At 46.6% G+C, this 18734-nt stretch overlaps 1 protein-coding gene and 1 non-coding gene across 7 annotated transcripts; one reads left to right on the top strand and one right to left on the bottom strand.

Annotated features, from left to right (window-relative positions):
• The first annotated feature begins 2673 nt into the window (after positions 1 to 2673).
• On the top strand, positions 2674 to 2745 carry TRNAC-GCA. Its single transcript has one exon. It is a non-coding gene; the product is annotated as a tRNA-Cys (tRNA).
• A 9368-nt stretch (positions 2746 to 12113) lies between these two features.
• On the bottom strand, positions 12114 to 15612 carry LOC115640364 (zinc finger protein 135-like). Of its 6 annotated transcripts, none has more exons than XM_030543099.1 (4): positions 13980 to 15612; positions 13181 to 13619; positions 12677 to 12844; positions 12114 to 12592 (listed from the first exon to the last, which is right to left on the bottom strand). In XM_030543099.1, the coding sequence occupies exons 2-4, from the start codon at positions 13429 to 13431 to the stop codon at positions 12211 to 12213; spliced, it is 801 nt and encodes a 266-aa protein (XP_030398959.1). In that variant the 5' UTR covers positions 13432 to 13619; positions 13980 to 15612; the 3' UTR covers positions 12114 to 12210. The 6 variants fall into 6 exon arrangements, with proteins under 6 accessions (XP_030398959.1, XP_030398958.1, XP_030398954.1 ...); XM_030543098.1 differs by lacking the exon at positions 12677 to 12844 and adding an exon at positions 12845 to 13096 and having other exon boundaries at positions 13980 to 14559; XM_030543094.1 differs by lacking the exon at positions 12677 to 12844 and having other exon boundaries at positions 12845 to 13619; positions 13980 to 14093; positions 14214 to 14554.
• Positions 15613 to 18734: the final 3122 nt, after the last annotated feature.

Below are 18734 nucleotides of genomic sequence, written 5' to 3'. Positions count from 1 at the left end.
CACTAGTTACCTGTTTGTATCCTGAAAACTGACCATTTAGTCCTACCCTTTGTTTCCTAGTTTTTAACCAGTTATTGATCCAGGTGAGGATCTTCCAGAGGTGAAAGTAAGCCGGTCCGGTCCAGTATGGGATACCGGCAAGAGCGGGTACGCTGTGCTAGCCTGGCCCAGCTTCCCCAAGCTGGTGATTTAAAGGGCCCAGGGCTCCCTACAGAGGCCAGAGCCCTGGGCCCTTTAAATCGCTGCCTGAGCCCCCCTGCCGGAGCCCTGGGGTGCAAATCACTGCCGTGGACGCTGCTCTCTCCCGCACCACGAACACAGACCAGAGGCGGCGGGAGCTTCCTTACAACGTGGGGGGGCACTGTTGTCTGAACTGTGGTGCTGCCATGACACCCCTTCCCCACCCCTCCCCTGAAACCACACCCACAGAACACCTCTTCCCCCCAAGACTCCACCCTATCCCCCTCCATCATTTGTCCTAACAGCCGAAAAAGAGTGGTGGGGCCATGGCCCTCTAACCCCCTGTTCCATCAGCCCTGATACACAGCTAAGCAGGCAGCTGCATGTGTGTGACAAGAGGCTGCTGTGCTGAGCTGAGCCAGTGAGGGAAGCAGGGGCTGATGTTGGGGCTGTCCCCTGCCCCCTGCCTGGTTGCTTGCAGCAGCTGTCTGAAATTAGAGACAGTGTACCCACACACTCCCTCTCCCCACACAAACACAGTCTCTCCCACACACACACTCTCTACCCCACCAAGCACACTGCAGTGGAAAAGCAGCTGGAAATCTAGTAGGATTCCCATGGAACAATGGGATAGAGAAACCTGCATCATGTGATGCTCTACCAGCCCAGGAGGCATTGCAAACCCTTCCCAAAACACCTGTAGCCAGTTGCACAGCTATGCACAGCGCCCTGCTCTCTGTGACCATCCAAGAGTCTAGCCTGGATGTGCTCTGGTAACACAAGCGGCCTAGTGTGGCCATGCAACAGCTGTTTAATTAAAACACTTTAAAGCCACATTACCAATAGTATAGACACAGCTTGAAAGCAAGACAAGACCCAGCTCTCTTGAAACTGGAGGACTACAACTTCTTCTGTAGTTGACAGGATTTGAACTTGCACAGGGATCCCCCCAGGGGATTTCTAGCTCATCCCCTTAACCACTCAGCCACAACTACTTGCTCAAGATGTGTCTCTCACTACACTCTAGTTCTATTCTCATTGAGTGATCAATTCCAGTTGTTTCCTCAGACCAGCTTCCACAACACACACACTGCTGTGCCATTGTGTAAGTGTGTCCATGGCTGAACTGCAAGAATTCCTGCTCATTTCCCTTCTGGCAGGAGCACGAGGAGAGTGTGTTTGTGGTCAATGATGTTCCTGTAGATTGTTGTCCATTTCCTGCCTTGATCATTCAGACAGTTCCTTTACCATCATATCCCCAGCACATCAGGGATTGCAATAGCAGGGGGCAGGTTTTCTCTGGGGCACTGAGATTTGTCAGGGGGTTGGTGGCTCCTTTCTTTCCTCAACCTGGAGTAAACTCGGCTTTTTATTCCATCCTTGATGTTTCAAGGAATAACAAGAGACGACTGAGGAAAGAGATGGACAGGGCGAGTCTCAGGGGAGGGCCAGAGAGGTGTGGGTGGTGGACAGGGCAGAGAGGTGGAGAGGTGTGGGTGGTAGAGAGGTGCAAGTGATGGGCAGAGCTGGTCTTAGGGGAGGGGGCAGAGAGGTTTGGGTAGAGTGAGTCTCAGGGGAAGGGCATAGAGGTGGGGGCAGCAGGCAGACCTTGGGGTAGGGGTTGGAGAGGCACAAGGAGGCCTTCGGGGAGGAGAGGAGCAAGCAAAAGGTGGACTAGCAGGCCTCAGCCAAAGAGGAAGAGCAGGAGTGGGAAGTGGCCAAATGAGAGTGAGAGCAGAGCACAGGTGGGGCCTCAGAGGGAGGAGAATGAGTCAAGGGGGTGGAGTGGACAGAGATGCCCAGAGGATTCAGGTTGCCTGAGGCAAAACAATTTTGGGGGCCCCTTCCATAAAAAAAGTTGCAATACTATAGAATGCTATATTCTCATGGGATCCATGCAGGGCCTGGGCTAAATTACCCCACTTGCCCCCCCTCTGGGTGACTGTGCCCTCAGCCTCTCCTCGTAAGTTCGCTGCCCCCTAATCATTTTTGTTGCCCTCCCTAGACTCTCTCCAATTTGTTTCTGTAGTGGGAGGGCAAAAACTGGATGCAATGCTCCAGATGTGCCCTCATCAGTGCCGAATAGAGGGGAATAATCATTTCCCTCGATCTGTTGGCAATGCTCCTACTAATCCAACCCAGTATGACCAATTACCCATATTGAATGCAGGCCCAGCAATATTTGATCAGTTGGTTCCTGTCCATTCAGGAGGTTCTTTCCTACCTATTCATAAAGAATGAAGATGCTCTAAGCAGAGAGGAGAGAGCTGTCCCGTCCCTGTAGTTAATCCATCTCCCCGAGAGGTGGTAGCTATGTCACTGGGGGAAACTATGTGGTTGGGTGTGCAAGATGTGGTGTCTCCATGCATCTATAAGTTTAATCAAACCCCATTTTTAAAAGCACTGTGGTCTGGGAAAAGAACAGGAGATCTCTGAGGCAGGGCCTTTCCTTCAAAATCTTTAAGATCACTGACTTACTTCTATAGCAATCATGCGGGTGTAGCTCAGTGGTAGAGTGTTTGACTGCAGATTAAGTGGTTCTTGGTTCAAATCCAAGTGCCTCCTTACAAACCTCTTCTGTCAACCAAAAAAAAAAAAGCATTTTCAGTATGTTCAGGAGCTCCACTAAATAGGGATCACTAAAATGAATGGCAACACCCAATATTTTCCTCTGCAAATGCATAAAAACCTAGCAAACATGTGACTCCACTGAAATCAGTTCCAATCCTCTAAAGGATTAAAGAATCCTTACTGAGGTTGCAGGAAAAAACCATCCCAATGTGCAGAAAGAATAGTAAATATGGCAGGCGACCAGCTTGGCTTACCAGTGAAATCCTTGCTGATCTTAAACGAGAAAAAGAAGCTTACAAGAAGTGAAGATTGGACAAATGACCAGGGAGAAGTATAAAAATATTGCTCAGGCATGCAGGAGTGAAATCAGGAAGGCCTAATCACACTTGGAGTTGCAGCTAGCAAGAGATGTTAAGAGTAAGAAGAAGGGTTTCTTCATGTATGTTAGTAATATGAAGAAAGTCAAGGAAAGTGTGGGCCCCTTACTGAATGAAGGAGGTAACTTAGAAGACAGAGGATGTGGAAAAAGCTAATGTATTCAATGCTTTTTTTGCCTCTGTCTTCACAAACAAGGTCAGCTCCCAGACTGCTGCATTGGGCAGCACAGCATGGGGAGAAGGTGACCAGCCCTCTGTGGAGAAAGAAGTGTTTTGGGATAATTTAGAAAAACTGGAGACCAGCACAAGTTCATGGGGCTGGATGCGCTGCATCCCAGGGTGCTAAAGGAGTTGGTAGATGTGATTGCAGAGCCATTGGCCATTATCTTTGAAAACTCATGGTGATCGGGGAAGGTCCCGGATGAAAAAGGCTACTGTAGTGCCCTTCTTTAAAAAAGGAAAGGAGGAGGACGCGGGGAACTACAGGCTAGTCAGTGTTACCTCAGTCCCTGGAAAAATCATGGAGCAGGTTCTCAAGGAATCACTTCTGAAGCACTTAGAGGAGAGGAAAGTGATCAGGAACAGTCAGCATGGATTCACCAAGGGCAAGTCATGCCTGACAAACCTAATTGCCTTGTATGAGGACATAACTGGCTCTGTGGATGAGGGGAAAGCAACGGATGTGTTATTTCTTGACTTTAGCAAAGCTTTTGATATGGTCTCCCATAGTATTCTTGCCAGCAAGTTAAAGAAGTATGGGCAGGATGAATGAACTATAAGGTGGATAGAAAGCTGGCTGGATCATCAGGCTCAACGGGTAGTGATCAACGGCTCCATGTCTAGTTGGCAGCTGATATCAAGCGGAGTGCCCCAAGGGTAGGTCCTGGGGCCAGTTTTGTTCAATATCTTCTTTAATGATCTGGAGGATGGTGTGGACTGCACCCTCAGTAAGTTTGCAGATGACACTAAACTGGGAGGAGTGGTAGATATGCTGGAGGATAGGAATAGGATACAGAGGTACCTAAGGCAAATTAGAGTACTGGGCCAAGAGAAACCTGATGAGGTTCAACAAGTACAAGTGCAGAGTCTTGCACTTAGGACAGAAGAATCCCATTCACTGTTACAGACTAGGGACCGAATGGCTAGGCAGCAGTTCTGCAGAAAAGGACCTAGGGGTTACAGTGGATGAGAAGCTGGCTATGAGTCAACAGTGTGCCCTTGTTGCCAAGAAGGCTAACGGCATTCTGGGCTGTATAAGTATGGACATTGCCAGCAGATCGAGGGATGTGATTATTCCCCTGTATTCGACATTGGTGAGGCCTCATCTGGTGTACTGTGTCCAGTTTTAGGCCCCACACTACAAGAAGGATGCGGAAAAATTGGGAAGAGTCCAGTGGAGGGGAACAAAAATGATTAGGGGGCTGGAGCACATGACTAATGAGGAAAGGCTGAGGGAACTGGGCTTGTTTAGTCTGCAGAAGAGAAGACTGAGGGGGGATTTGATAGCTGCTTTCAACTACCTGAAAGGGATTTCCAAAGAGGATGGATCCAGACTGTTCTCTGTGGTACCTGATGACAGAACAAGGAGTAAAGACCTCAAGTTGCAATGGGGGAGGTTTACGTTGAATATTAGGAAAAAACTTTTTCACTATAAGGGTGGTGAAGCACTGGAATGGGTTACATAGGGAGGTGGTGGAATCTCCTTCTTTAGAGGTTTTTAAGGTCAGGCTTGACAAAGCCCTGGCTGGTATGATTTAGTTGGGGATTGGTCCTGCTTTGAGCAGTGGATTGGACTAGATAGCTCCTGAGGTCCCCTCCAACCCTGATATTCTATGATTATATGATTAGATGCACTAATGGTCTCTTCTGGCCATAAAGTCGACTAATTTATGAAAACCTGAGTGTAGCATTGGGAGCAGCATCTGATGTTTTCCTGTCTAGCCGGCTTGCTGCCTCGAACGAACGCTCCTTGAGTGGGGTGATCCACAGAGAGTAGTTCAAACCTCCAGAGTGCCTGGCCAGGGGCAGGACAGTAGCACAGCGAGGGAGGGGTGTGGCAGTGACATCACAAAGGTCTTTTCGCAGGACCCCAGACTATTGGTCAAAGGTGGTGGGGAGGTGGTGACCTCACAGAGAGATGCTGACATCAGCCAGGCAGGACAGGGGCAAGGGACCAGGGAGACCCCTGTGGCTTTGCTTCAGCAAGTCTCCTTCTCCAGGTCTCTGAGGACTGAGAGTATTCGGGTTCATGGCCATGAGTGCCAGGAGGAACCTCTTTAGAGTTTTCTCCTTTCCCTGTAGTGATTTTACTAGAGACCAGCCGTCCCTGTTTAGAAGGTAAGAGCCTCCTGGAGGTTTGAAACCTGTTCAGTCTGATCCATCTGGTGACAGTTGAATTCTAGGCATGGAAAACACGAGCTTAAGGAGGCAGAATTTTATTGCACACCTGGGATTTTGTCCCTTAGAATCGCTGAGGACATTAGGGTTTGTCCTTTTTGTTTCACCTTTTCCTCCCTCCCTCCCTCCCTCCTCTTCATCTCTTGCTTCTTTTCTCCTTTCTCCTGTTCCCTTCCCAACAACAAGAGGTGTGTGTGTGTGTACGTGTTGTGGGGGAGTGCTCTGCAGCTTCCACTGTGGGAGGTCCACCCAAAAATGTGGGGCTGAAATAGTGCTCAGGCAGTGATCCCCACCAGTGACCTGGGCCATCCTTTGGGCTCCCTGGTGAGAACCCTCAGCCTCCCGTCCTTAGTCTCTACCCTGATTGGCTGAGCAGGAGGTTATTGACAGGGAGGAGACTCAGATCCTTGTTGTTCTCTTTTAAGACCAAGGAAAAAAGTCAGAACCAGTTCTATGTTTCATGAATTTTGCTGCTTCTCTGCATTAATTGTCTCTGAGCAGTTCATGATTCTAACATTGCAGTTCTCAAATATTTGCTAAATAATTCTGTGCACTGTTGTTGGTCTGGAGTTCATCTGAGAGCACTTTATTCAGGTCATTCAATGTCTGAAATTCAAGATCCGAGGGTTAGTTTGAAAATCTGGGCTCTTGGATCCTATTCCCAACTCTGCCGCTGACAGGCTGGGTGACCTAAGACAAGTCAATTCTCCTTTCTCAACCTTAGCTTCTCCCTCTTTCAAGTAGGAATAATAATGATCCGCTCCTACCTACCTCATGGTGGGTGGAGGATGGGGATCCATCGGAGAGTGTCACTAGGAGTAGGGCATAATATGAGGTGTCCTATCACGTTTACTCAGAGCAGATTAACACATAATATAATAGCTGAAATAGTCTATTTGATCTGTATTTTTTTATTTTGAAATTGTTAAGAGCAGCAATGACTTAGCTCAGATTGAAGCATTTTACCTAATTTTTGAGATCTAAGTGTCTCCTCTTTGTGTGTGATGAGACAATTTAACACACTGTGATGAACAGGAGATGCTTTTGTTTTGTAACAAAATCTTTTTGCAAAGAACTTTCATCCCACTTGTTATGATTTCAAGAAACAAACTGGTTTAATCTGAATGAAATTCTCTGACAGAAATGGTTTCAATGAAATTTCCCCATCTCGATTCCTGAGCTCTATCCCTGCCTCGGGGACAAGGGGTTTTTGTTTGTTAGGAGTCAGGGCTGGTGGCTTCTCTTTCTGGTTCTGCCACCGTCTTGCTGTGTAGAGCCTTGGGTAGGTCACTTCCCTTCTCTGGACCTTAGGCTCCTCCCCATCTGTCCAATGGGAACAGGGACAATTCTCAAACTCTGGGCAGTTTAGAGTCTGAGTGAGATAAGGGGCGTTAAAGCCCTGTGTGAAGGAGAAAGGGGAGTTTCACAGTGTTTAACACCAATGAATTCTAAAGTTTGCTAAAATGTCTACTCTGTGGAAACAAGAAATGGTCGGGGACAAACTTTTTAATCACTGCCCTTTTTAAAGCCCATTCAGGGATTAGAGTCCCTATCTTTTAGGTACCTGGGGTTCTTTGCCAGCAGAAGAGAAGAGGTTCCTGCCTCCATTTTTGTGGCCTTAACAATCCAGGTGTTGTGCCCCAGTTCTCGTCTGAGATCCCTGAAAAAGAACATCTTCCCATCCATGAACAAGACAGTCCTGTAGGACATTCTCACAAGTGAACGAGGGAAATGCGGTCCAGTTGCACTCAGTGTAATGTGGGCACAGAGCTGGTTGAAAGCCCAGACTCCAGGAGCCCTTCTCCAGGTTTGGCTGTCCAACGGAGAGGCTGTACCTAGTGGGTCCAGCAGGGATCAGTCTGGGGTCCAGTACTATTCAATATTTTCATGAATGATTTGGAAAATGCAGTGAAGACCATACTTCTAAAATTTGCAGCTGACACCAAGCACTTTGGAGCACAGGATTGGAATTCAAAACTCTCATAACAAATTGGTGACTTGGTTTTCTTGAGTCAAACTCCGTGGCTGGGTCCTTCTCTCTAGATTGGGCAGAAGTGAAACTCCAGAGCCAAACACTCCTCCTGGGCAGTGAGCTCCTCCCTTGATTGGTCAGATGTTGCTTAGCACTGTCAGAGCAGCTTTTGCTGGGGGATTCTCCCAGCACTTTCCAATAGCGGGAAAGTATGAAATCCCCATTTGACTGCTGGGGACAGAGCCCTAGGGAGGGAGCAACTTGCCCAAAGTCTCACAGAAAAAGGAAAACAACCGGTAGTGGAACCAATAGGAAACCCAGCAATGGAACTCTGGAGTCCTGGGGGTGTGCTAGGATGACCAGATGTCCCGATTCTATAGAGACAGTCCCAATTTTGAGGTCTTTTTCTTATCTAGGATCCTGTTACCTCCTATCTCCTCTCCTGATTTTTCACACTTGCTGTCTGGTCATCCTAGGGTGCGCACGTGTGGGTCCCAGCTGCTCCCTGCCCCCCTCATTGAAGCAGATGTGCAGGGTTACTGCCCTGGGAACTGCAGGGCATCAGTGGACATGGGGTTGGCTAGAGGTAGGCTCTGGCTGCAGGCAGGACAAGGGGTGCGGGGCTGGCTGGAGACAGGGGTGTGTGGGACAGGCTGGCTGACTTCAGGCAGGGATGCAGCGGGGTGCGGCAGGGGTTGGTAGGGCTGGAGATATAGGAGTGCAGGACTATCTGGCTTCAGGCAGGGGGTGCAGCAGGGGTTGGCTAGAGCCAGGGCAGGGGGTGAGGCATTGGCTGCAGGCAGGGCTGGGGGTGCAGTGCTGGTGCAGGCTGGGGGTGTGTGGGGGCTAGCTGGCTTTGGGAAGGTCCACAGGGGGTGCGACAGGAGTTGGCTGGAGAGAGGCCAGGGGGTGTGTCAGGGGCTGGCTGCAGGGCTGGCTGTAGGCAGGGCAGGGAGGATGCAGCAGGTGCAGGTAGGGTAGGGAGAGCTGGCCTGGCTGCAGACAGGGGCTGGCTGCAGGCAGGGCATGGGACAGGGCTAGTGCAAGAATGTTTTGCGCCCTAGGTGAAACTTCCACCTTGTGCCCTCCCCCCCGTGTCCCTGCCCTGAGATGCCCCATCCATGGCAGCTCCCCCCTCCACCCTGAGGCTCCTCTCTTGTGGCAGGATCCTCGCTCTGCCCTGTGGCACCTCTCTCAGCCCAGCTCACCCCTGCTCCGAGCACGAGCACCCCGAGCACACCGTCACCGCTTCACTTCTCCCGCCTCCCAGGCTTGCAGCACCTAAGTTTGCCAGTAAGTCAAGCACCCTCCTCTGAGCCACAGCAGCCCTGACAGTTGACAACAGAGGCACCTTAACCCCTGAGTGTCTTCAATGTGTCCCTCTCAGGGGTCCAGCTCCGATCACCAGATACTTAGGGTATGTCTATACTACCTGTCGAATCCGTGGGCAGCGATCGATCCAGCAGGGGTCAATATATCGCGTCTAGTGTAGATGCAAGACATCGAGTGCTCTCCCCTCGACTGCTGTACTCCAGCTCGGTGAGAGACGCAGGCAGAGTCTACGGGGAGCTGCAGCAGTCGACCCACCGCGATGAAGACACCACAGTAAGTTGATCTAAGTACACTGACTTCAGCTACGTTATTCATGTAGCTGAAGTTGCGTAACTTAGCTCGATTCCCTCTCCTAGGGTAGACCAGGGCTCAGAAAAATCCCAGCTCCTCTCTGCCCAAAGCAATGGTACCTCCCAAGTTACCAGTTTTACTGGTATCACACACAGCACTTGAGCACAGTTATCGAACAAACAGAAATTTCTTTACCAAGGGACAGAGATTTAAACAGAAACAAATGTGAGTGATGGAAACCAACCGTTACCAACAAAACAAAATCACGAAATGCAACTGACACTTTTTAATAGCTCCCTTCCCTAGCTAAGTAGACTGAAGTGTGAGGTGACAGTCTATTGCAGTGATAGCTAGTCCCTAGGAGCCATGGCCCTGCCTTTCTTGAAGAACCGCTGGTCAGCAGTGATCTCCTTGGTGAATGGACCCAGAGTGTTTCTCTCCACCCTGTCATAAACTGAATCAGTCTTTTGTGTATATTCACAGAATGGACCATTTCCTCATTGTCATATTGTCCTTTTCACTTCCACAGGGTTTCGATGTCTATAATTTGTGTTTGATAGTTTTCCATTGGCTTTTCTGGGCTGGTGCAAAGGTTGACAATGCAGCAATACATCAGATAGCTGGCTAGTAAGGGACGGGTGACAATTTCCTCCCATTTGAATGGACTGTCCCCAACAAGACCTGTGATTGGGGTGACTCACTTTCATGACAATAGCATGTGGGCCTAATTTTCCATATACTTACATGACTCCTTCAAGAGGACTCATACACACCTCTTGCAGTGATCTGGAGTAACAATAATTTACAAGCTTTCACTAGAGATCTCACTGCTAAGCTTCCTGGATAAATACCATAAAAATCAGTGTATTAGGTGTGATGAGTTTGTCAGGTCTGAGACAGGAGATTCTTCTGAATTACTTTGACCACGTTGCCAACTGCCACCAAAGAGCTTTTATCACACATGCATTGAGCTATACAGTCACACACTGATAGAACAGAAAGGCCAACACAAAAAATAGAGAGAGGAACAATAAAATACTAAAATGACAATGGTTGGAATTCAACATTTCTCTCAGCAACTTAGGAGGTGTACACATCTGCAGGGCACCACCAGCGCTGCAACTCCCTGTTTGCAGCGCTGGCCGTACTCCCGTTTTGTCTCGGGTGTAGAGAATCCAGCGCTGGTGATCCAGCGCTGGTAATCAAGTATAGACACTTACCAGTGCTTTTCTTGACCTCCGTGGAATAAGCAGGTATCCCAGCATACCTGAGGAAGCCTCTGGTAATCAAACTGGTCTCCTTCCCCAGCTTGCTCTCGCGTTCCCCGAACCCCGAGCAAGCACGTCTCCTTCCCTGAGGTTTGCTGGGTGGTTCGGGGAACGCGAGAGCAAACCGCGGCGAAGCTGGTCTCCTTTCCAGGTTTGCTCTCGCGTTCCCCGAACAAGCAGGTCTCCTTCCCTACGGTTTGCAGGGTGGTTCGGGGAACGCGAGAGCAAACCGTGGCGAAGCTGGTCTCCTTTCCCGGTTTGCTCTCTCGTTCCCCGAACCCCCGAGCAAGCAGGTCTCCTTCCCTGCGGTTTGCAGGGTCTTTGGACTGATGGGCACTAAGAGCTTTTCCCTCAGTTGAACCAGGTGATCTGATACCTGGTTCAGCCCTCCATACTAGCAGCTCTCTCACATATAGGGAGATGGGTCAAAATTGGAACTGATGTCATGACTCACTTCCCAGAGGGGATCAGTCTGTCTAAGGCTGTGTCTACCCTTCAAACACTGAAAATATTCTTCTGACAACTTAACGTTGTCTACACTGGGGCTTAGGTAACATTAACTACTTCTCTCAGGATTTTTCACACCCCTGAGAGATGTGGCCATGTCAACATAGGTCTTCAGCATAGACCACCCTTTAGATGTCTTTTTGATATGAAAGGCAATGGACTTCAGCCTTTTCCTTGGTATTTGATGGTTGACAACTGCAGCTTTCCTACCTGCTGGATACATCCTATGACAAATGTCAGGCCTCTCCTTTGCAAATTAGAGAAGTGGGGAAGTCAGTGACCCTTACAGTGTAAGTGGGTAAAAACTTATACAACTTGTCTCCTCGAGTACTTTTCCTTTTAATAGAAATTGACTTTGAAGCTAAGCAAAATATGTTCTATCTGAAATACAAAAAAATAAAATCTATACAGGCCCAATATTCTCTTATACACTCTAACACCTATTCTCCCACCCCAACCTTTGGAGTGAGGTTTTCTACCAGAACTCCCTACACTACAGTGGGTAAATTAAATCAAAGTAACTTTTGAAGATTAGCCATCATTTCCTGTACAACTAAAAAAACAAAAAAAAAGACAACTTTCAGTTTTCCAAAATAATTCAGATTATCAATTAGTCTCTTACTCTTTAACCAATAACCACCTATAATTTCATTTTCATTGGTAACAATAACATATTCAAAAATCACAAATTCTTGTCATATATGTTAGTTTTCTTTTAATCCCCATTGCCAACAACTGAACCTTGGCTCAAGTTGTGGTTTGTCCCAGCACTTCTGAGAGTTCATATCTCTCTGGTTCTTCTGCCATACGTGTTGGTGGAAGGCGTCTCCTATGTGAGAATGTTTGCATCCTGAGGAAAAATACCTCTCTTGTCACACTTTAAATCTTTCCAAATCTCTCCAGTCATAGCGATTCTGGCATAGGATTAAATAAATCAAAGCATCATCTCCAAGCACGGACAACTGAGAACACTTCATTACATGACACTTTGAGAAGTGGAGGGGTAGAATGTGATGACGATAAAGTCTGCCTGGCTCAGACAAAAGGTAACAGTTCTGCCGTGATGGGGAAGGAGGGAATCTCTGAGTCACCCCATCTCCTTCCAAGTATCAGAGGGCTACAGCTGTGTTAGTCCAGCTCTGTACAAAGTGACAAAGAGTCCTGTGGCACCTTGCAGACTAACAGACGTATTGGCGCATAAGCTTTTGTGGGTGAATCCCCCCTTAATCAGATGCATGTAGTGGAAATTTCCAGAGGCAGGTATAAATATGCAAGCAAGAATCAGGCTAGAGATTCTCTGACGGCTCACATGGGCTCAGTGGGAAGACAAGGTTTTCCCACACTCACTGCTTCCATTGGGTCGCTTACCTGTGTGGATTCTCTGATGTCTAGAAAGGTGAAAGCTGTGAAGGAAGCTTTTCCCACACTCCCGGCATTCATAGGGCCTCTGCCCTGTGTGGATTCTCTGATGGTTAGTAAGGCTTGAGCTGCGAGTGAAGCTTTTCCCACACTCCCGGCATACATAGGGCCTCTCTCCTGTGTGGATTCTCCGATGCCCAGTAAGGTGAGAGCTGGTAATGAACCTTTTCCCACACTCACTGCATTCAAAGGGCCTGTCCCCTGTGTGGATTCTCTGATGTCTAGAAAGGGCTGATCTTTCAATGTAGCTTTTCCCACACTCACAGCATTCATAGGGCCTCTTCCCTGTGTGGATTCTCCGATGAACAGAAAGGGATGATCTGTGAGGGAAGGTTTTCCCACACTCACGACATTCATAGGGCCTCTCTCCTGTGTGGATTCTCTGATGTTGAGAAAGGGCTGATCTGTGAGTGAATTTTTTCCTACAGTCACGGCATTCAAAGGGCCTCTCCGCTATGTGGATTCTCTGATGTTGAGAAAGGGCTGATCCTTCAGTGAAGCTTTTCCCACACTCATGGCACTCATAGGGCCTCTTCCCTGTGTGGATTCTCTGATGTTTAGAAAGGTCTGATCTGTGAATGAAGGTTTTCCCACACTTACAGCATTCAAAGGGCCTCTCGCCTGTGTGGATTCTCTTATGATCAGCAAGACTTGATTTGTAAGTGAAAGTTTTCCCACACTCACGGCATTCATAAGGCCTCTCCCCTGTGTGGATTATCTCATGTCTAGAAAGGGTTGATCTTTGAGTGAAGCTTTTCCCACACTCACGGCATTCATAGGGCCTCTTCCCTGTGTGGATTCTCTGATGTCTAGAAAGGTGAAAGCTGTGAAGGAAGCTTTTCCCACACACACTGCATTCATAGGGCCTCTCCCCTGTGTGGTTTCTCTGATGCTGAGAAAGGGCTGATTTGTTAGTGAAGCATTTCTCACACTCATGGCATTCATAGGGCCTCTCCCCCCTGTGGATTCTCTGATGAACAGAAAGGGTTGAGCTGCGAGAGAAGCTTTTACCACACTCACAGCATGTACATTTCTTCTTTCCCATGAGAATTTCCTGCTGTGCTGTGGTTTCCTTGATGCTCTTCTGAGTTCCCCAGCAGAAAATATATTTAACCATTCTCTCTCCTGGCTGGTTTTCCTGCTCTCCTTCTGGTCTGTGCTGAATCTCAAAGGAGTTTCCCTGCTCATGACTCCTGGACACATTCCTTTTCGATCTTTGCGAAAATGCTCTGAGTTTATCCACTTGCTCGACATTTTCCTTCTGAAAATTCTGCTCCTCTTTCTCACCTATCACTGCATCACCTGCTGTGATAGAGACAGAAACCTCAAACAGGGATGGAAAGGGGAAGGCCAAACCAATACAAGTCCTGGAGACAGGTCAAATAAAAACAAGAACTCAACTCCTCCAAACTCTTCCCCTAAATAGGAGAGAGGAGGGGATCAATTGGGCCTTCACATCCCATCCAAATTCAAAGGGGGAAGGAAGGAAGCCAGGGCCTGGTGTCTGCTAGGATCTACAGGAAGCCATGAGCTATGTTTACCCTGAGGATACGACCCCTGCTAGGGACAATAATGAACTGAGAGACTTCCCAAGGACTCTGTAGGGCATCCCAGATGTTTCTTTCAGGCACTTACAGATTCTGAGTTGGTTTAATGTTTCCTGACCTGTGCAGGGAGCTCTCAGGATCCATCTTTCCTCTGAACCCTGGAGGTCTGGGACCCATGGCTCTTCTCCTTGTTCCAGCTGGGAGATTATATGAGGTTTGGAAACTGGAAACCCTGCTCAGATGAAAGAAAACAAAGGAGTTCAGTTGATTTCATACGACTGTGTCATAAAAACACTCTATTAATTTAACTTCAGTGCTTAATGTGACCCAGTGTGCCTGGGGCAGTACTCACTGAAAAGGCCAAGATCAGAGCAGGCTGAAAAAGGGAGAGCAGATGCTACGAAAACTCGTGGTTAACACGAAAGTTAAACTCACCGACCAGTCACCAACTGTGCTTCTGATCCCTCATGCTGGTTATTGAGAAATTGAAAAAAGAAATCACACGGCCCCCTTTATTGCTTTCTAGTTCTCCGACTCCCAATCAGCACCTAGGTCCAGCACAGTGAGAGGTTATTTAAAAACTCTGCTTACATAAACAGTGTTCTTCTGACCCCAGAGTCAGTCACATTACCAGGTCAGTATAGGTTTGGATCTTACCCAAAATACTACAATGCCAGCCAATCCTTAGCACCTAAACTAAAGGTTTATAAGCAAGAAAGCATCTAAACTAAAGGTTTATTACAAAAGAAAGAAAGAAAAAGGGAGTTGTTAAATGGGACAGCAATCAGATATATCTATTTCTGAATGTATCTGGTTCTTAGCAGTATTGGTGAGTTTCTGGCTTGAAGGGCTGCCTGGTACACATCCACATTATTCAGTCCTTTGTTCAAGCCTTTGGTTTGTAGAGAAGTTGCTCCAGAGGTAGGAAGAGGGATTGAAGACAAAATGGAGATGATGCAGCTGCCCTTTACATTCCTTTTGCCAAGTGGCTTCTACTTCCTGTGTCCCAAACACAAACTTCACAGCACGTAGCATGGAAAAGCCTTGGAGGTCTCAGTACACAGGCATAGCCCTGCATGTCTTGCTGACTCAATAGGGGTATCCCCTTAATCCTTTCCATGGCTTTGTTGTAGGGATGATGACCCTGCATGGGCCATCGAACAGGCTGGGCAGCGTTGATGCCAATATGTCTGGGGGTGTCACTCAGAAACACTACACAAGTCTGGAATACAGATACATGCTACCTATCTGTAACTCACAATACAAAAGTAGAAACAAGATCATAATACTTGGAAAATCTTAACATTTCCATTCACACGTTACATGGCATATCAAGCACTATTTATTGCAATTTCATCATATTGGTGTTTATAATAAATTAATAATAATATAAAGTGTCTCTCAATTCCATACAGTGTCACTTAATAAACCAGTCAATTCCCAGGACCGGTTCCCCGGCTGTTTGAAGATGCCAAACACATTGTTTGTGAGGGACTGAAATCCCAACATATATGTTGGGAACACACAGACAGACCCTGTGCAAGTCTGTTCCCCTATGTTCACTCTTCTAGAAAATTATGATCAATTTTGTTCATAGTATGTGTCAGGGCCGAATCCCCACTCTGTTACTCCGAGTGCAGAAAGTGGGGGCCCGCCAGGATTCTACAAATTAATTTGTGCCACTCTAGGCTTGTATTAAACCCCCAAAGTTACAGCTTTTCTCTGACCTTGGCTTGGTAAATGCTGCCACCACCCAAACGCAAAAAAACCCCAAACCCTTGGACCCAGGAAGGAGCACTTGAGAATTCTTCCCTCTGGGGCACCCTCAAGCCCTTTCACCTCCCCTCCGGGAAAGAGCTGAGAAAGAAAACAAAGGAAATTAGCTGTGGCTACCAGCTAATCAAACAACACATATAAACTTCTTAGGACAGCAAAAAATCCAATCCTGTTCTTAAGAGGTAAATTTTATTAAAATTGAAAAGGAAAACAATACATCTGGAACTTAGGCTTTTGCTAGATTTTAAAAGAAAATTTTTTTGTAAGCACCCAAAATAGCTTTCTTGGGGGTTCAGCTTAAAGCTTACAAGCAAACAAAAGCATCTGGGATAGCACAGAGGAGATCCAAAAACCAAAATAAAAAATAAACCTGATTGTGTCTGTCTAAACATTCCCTAGCCAAATCATTTCTTCTAGGTATGGAAGATGAATTTTCATACCTGCTTCAAGCCTTACACAACATTGCTAGTCCGTGTCGCCTTCTCCGGAGAACAACAGATAAAGGGAAAGTTACTTTCCCATTTAACAAAGTTCTAGCCTTTCTATTGGCTCCTTTGCTCAGGTGCCCAATACTTTTCTTTTACCTATAGGTTCGTTAACCCTTTAGAGGTAAAGCAAGCAGAGAACTCGCACCAACAGGGATTTTACAGCCAACTGGCTGGCTGGGTATTTATAAAAGGGAGATCCCTCCCCTCCCCTTCATTTATCACTGTATGGTTTGTGAGGAATCATTTGAAAAGACAAACTACTGAATATCCTCCTGTTAAAAAGTGTAGCAACATTGTATGTAAAGTTATGAGATTTTACGGTATGATGTTACTGAAAAAGCTGCAACCCTAACCTTAAGTTCCTCAGAGACAGCAAAGCAAACAGCTGGTCAAATAGCCATTCTCCAGGAGGGGGACGGTGTGAAGATGACATTTACATTCCATCATAGGGATCACTTGAAGCTCGTACCTATGACAGCCTGTCACCATGACTCAACTTGGGACTGAATTTGTTTCTAGTACAAAGGACTGAATTATAAAAAGAGGTGAGGAAAATGCAAGAGACTCACTCTCTCTCTCCCCTTTCCCTCTGCTTTTGACAATTCCTGAAGAACTAAATGTGGGCAGCAGGGGCAGGTAAAGAGGAGTCCTGGCTGAAAGGAAAACCAGCCTGTTTCAGCAGATGGTGAGAGAAACATTTGTTTGAAATCCCTTTTGCATTGTTAAGTTAAACATTAGTTTGTGTTTTATCTTGCATTTCTTTCATAAACAATTCTGACTTTTATGCCTCATTACTTGCAGTCACAAAATCTTTTTTTTCAGTAGTCAATAATTTTGTTTCCTTTTTTTATCAAACCAGTGTGTTTGGATTGAAGTGTGTTGGAAACTCCATTTGGAATAAAAACGCTGGTGCATTGCATTTTTCACTGATGAAACATATTTCATATGAGCTCCCATTCTTCAGGACTGTGCTGGACAGGGCAAGATGCACATTTCTGGGGGAAGTCTGGGAGCAGAGAATTTTCTGGGGTTCTTCTGTGGGGTACTGTAATTTGGGAGTCACTGACTAGCAGCACTGAAAACTGTCTAGCTAGAAGTGAGTTACAGGCTGGAGACTGCGCATGAACTGCCCAGGAGTGGCTGCTCTCACAGTAGAGCAGTGTAAAAGGCACTCCAGCTTGGGGAACTGAGGTGACAGAGCTGTTCAACAGTCCAGATCATACTGTGCTTAATGTCACAGACACTTAATTTCAAAGAGTCTGCTAAAACACACAGATAGTAAATCCGCGTCCCAGAAATCAAAGTCTCCAGAGAAAGGGTAAGTCTCCCTGGCACTGCTGCTTGCTGACAGATGGGTCCAGAGACAATGAGAGAGTCTTGGGGAAGCTGGGAACAGTAACCATGGGCTGGTGGGGTTCAGTGGAGAAAGGGAACAGGAAGGGCAGGGATATTACTGAATGCAGGATCTCAGCAGAACCAAATGACAGGATAACACATATTGCAGCCCAGTGGAAAACATAATCCCAAATATATGTATAAAATGATGGGGTCTAAATTAGTTATTTCCATTGATTTATATAAGGGCAATAAGATATTCTCTGTATTACTGTCTATCCCTTTTAAAATTATTCCTAACATCCTGTTTGCTTTTTTGACTTCCGCTGCACACTGCTGGATGTCTTCAGAAAACTATCTGCAATGACAAAAAGATCTTTTTCCTGATTAGCCTAATTTTGCCCCCATCATATTGTATGTATAGTTGGGGTTATTTTTCCCAATGTGCATTACTTGATATTTATTCACATTAAATTTCACTTGCCATTTTGTTGCCCATTCCCTTAGTTTTACGAGATTTTTTTGAAGTTCTTCACAGTCTGCCTTGGTCTTAACTATCTTGAGCAGTTTAGTATCATCCGCAAACTTTGCCACCTCACTGTTTACCCCTTTCTCCAGACTATTTATGAATACGTTGAATAGGATTGGTCTGAGGACTGACCCTTGGGGAACACCACTAGTTACTCCTCTCCATTCTGAAAGTTTACCATTTATTCCTACGCTTTCTTCCCTATCTTTTAACCAGTTCTCAATCCATGAAAAGATCTTCCCTCTTATCCCATGATAAATTAATTTATGTAAGAGCCTTTGGTGAGAGACCTTGTCAAAGGCTTTCTGGAAATCTAAGTACACTATGTCCACTGGATACCCTTGTCCACATGTTTGTTGACCCCTTCAAAGAACTCTAATAGATTACTAAGACATGATTTCCCTTTACAAAAACCATGTTGAGTTTTGGGGGACGGACGGCTCTGTGGTTTGAGCATTGGCCTGCTAAACCCAGGCTTGTGAGTTCAATCCTTGAGGGGGCCACTTAGGGATCTGAGGCAAAAATTGGTCCTGCTAGTGAAGGCAGAGGGCTGGACTCAAAGACCTTTCAAGGTCCCTTCCAGTTCTAGGAGATTGGTATCTCTCTTATTTTCATTTCTTTTTTCTTTTTCTTTTCTTTGCCCCAAAATTTTTGTTCTTCTACGTTCCTGGCAATTTTATTCTTTACTATTGTTTCAACTAATTTGCCTGGTACAGACGTTAGACTTACCGGTACGTAATTGCCA

The sequence above is a fragment of the Gopherus evgoodei genome, unplaced genomic scaffold (assembly GCF_007399415.2).
Source record: "Gopherus evgoodei ecotype Sinaloan lineage unplaced genomic scaffold, rGopEvg1_v1.p scaffold_314_arrow_ctg1, whole genome shotgun sequence".
Lineage (NCBI taxonomy): Eukaryota > Metazoa > Chordata > Testudines > Testudinidae > Gopherus > Gopherus evgoodei.
Note: the sequence above shows the minus strand (reverse complement) of the source record. Positions and strands in the feature narration are given on the sequence as shown.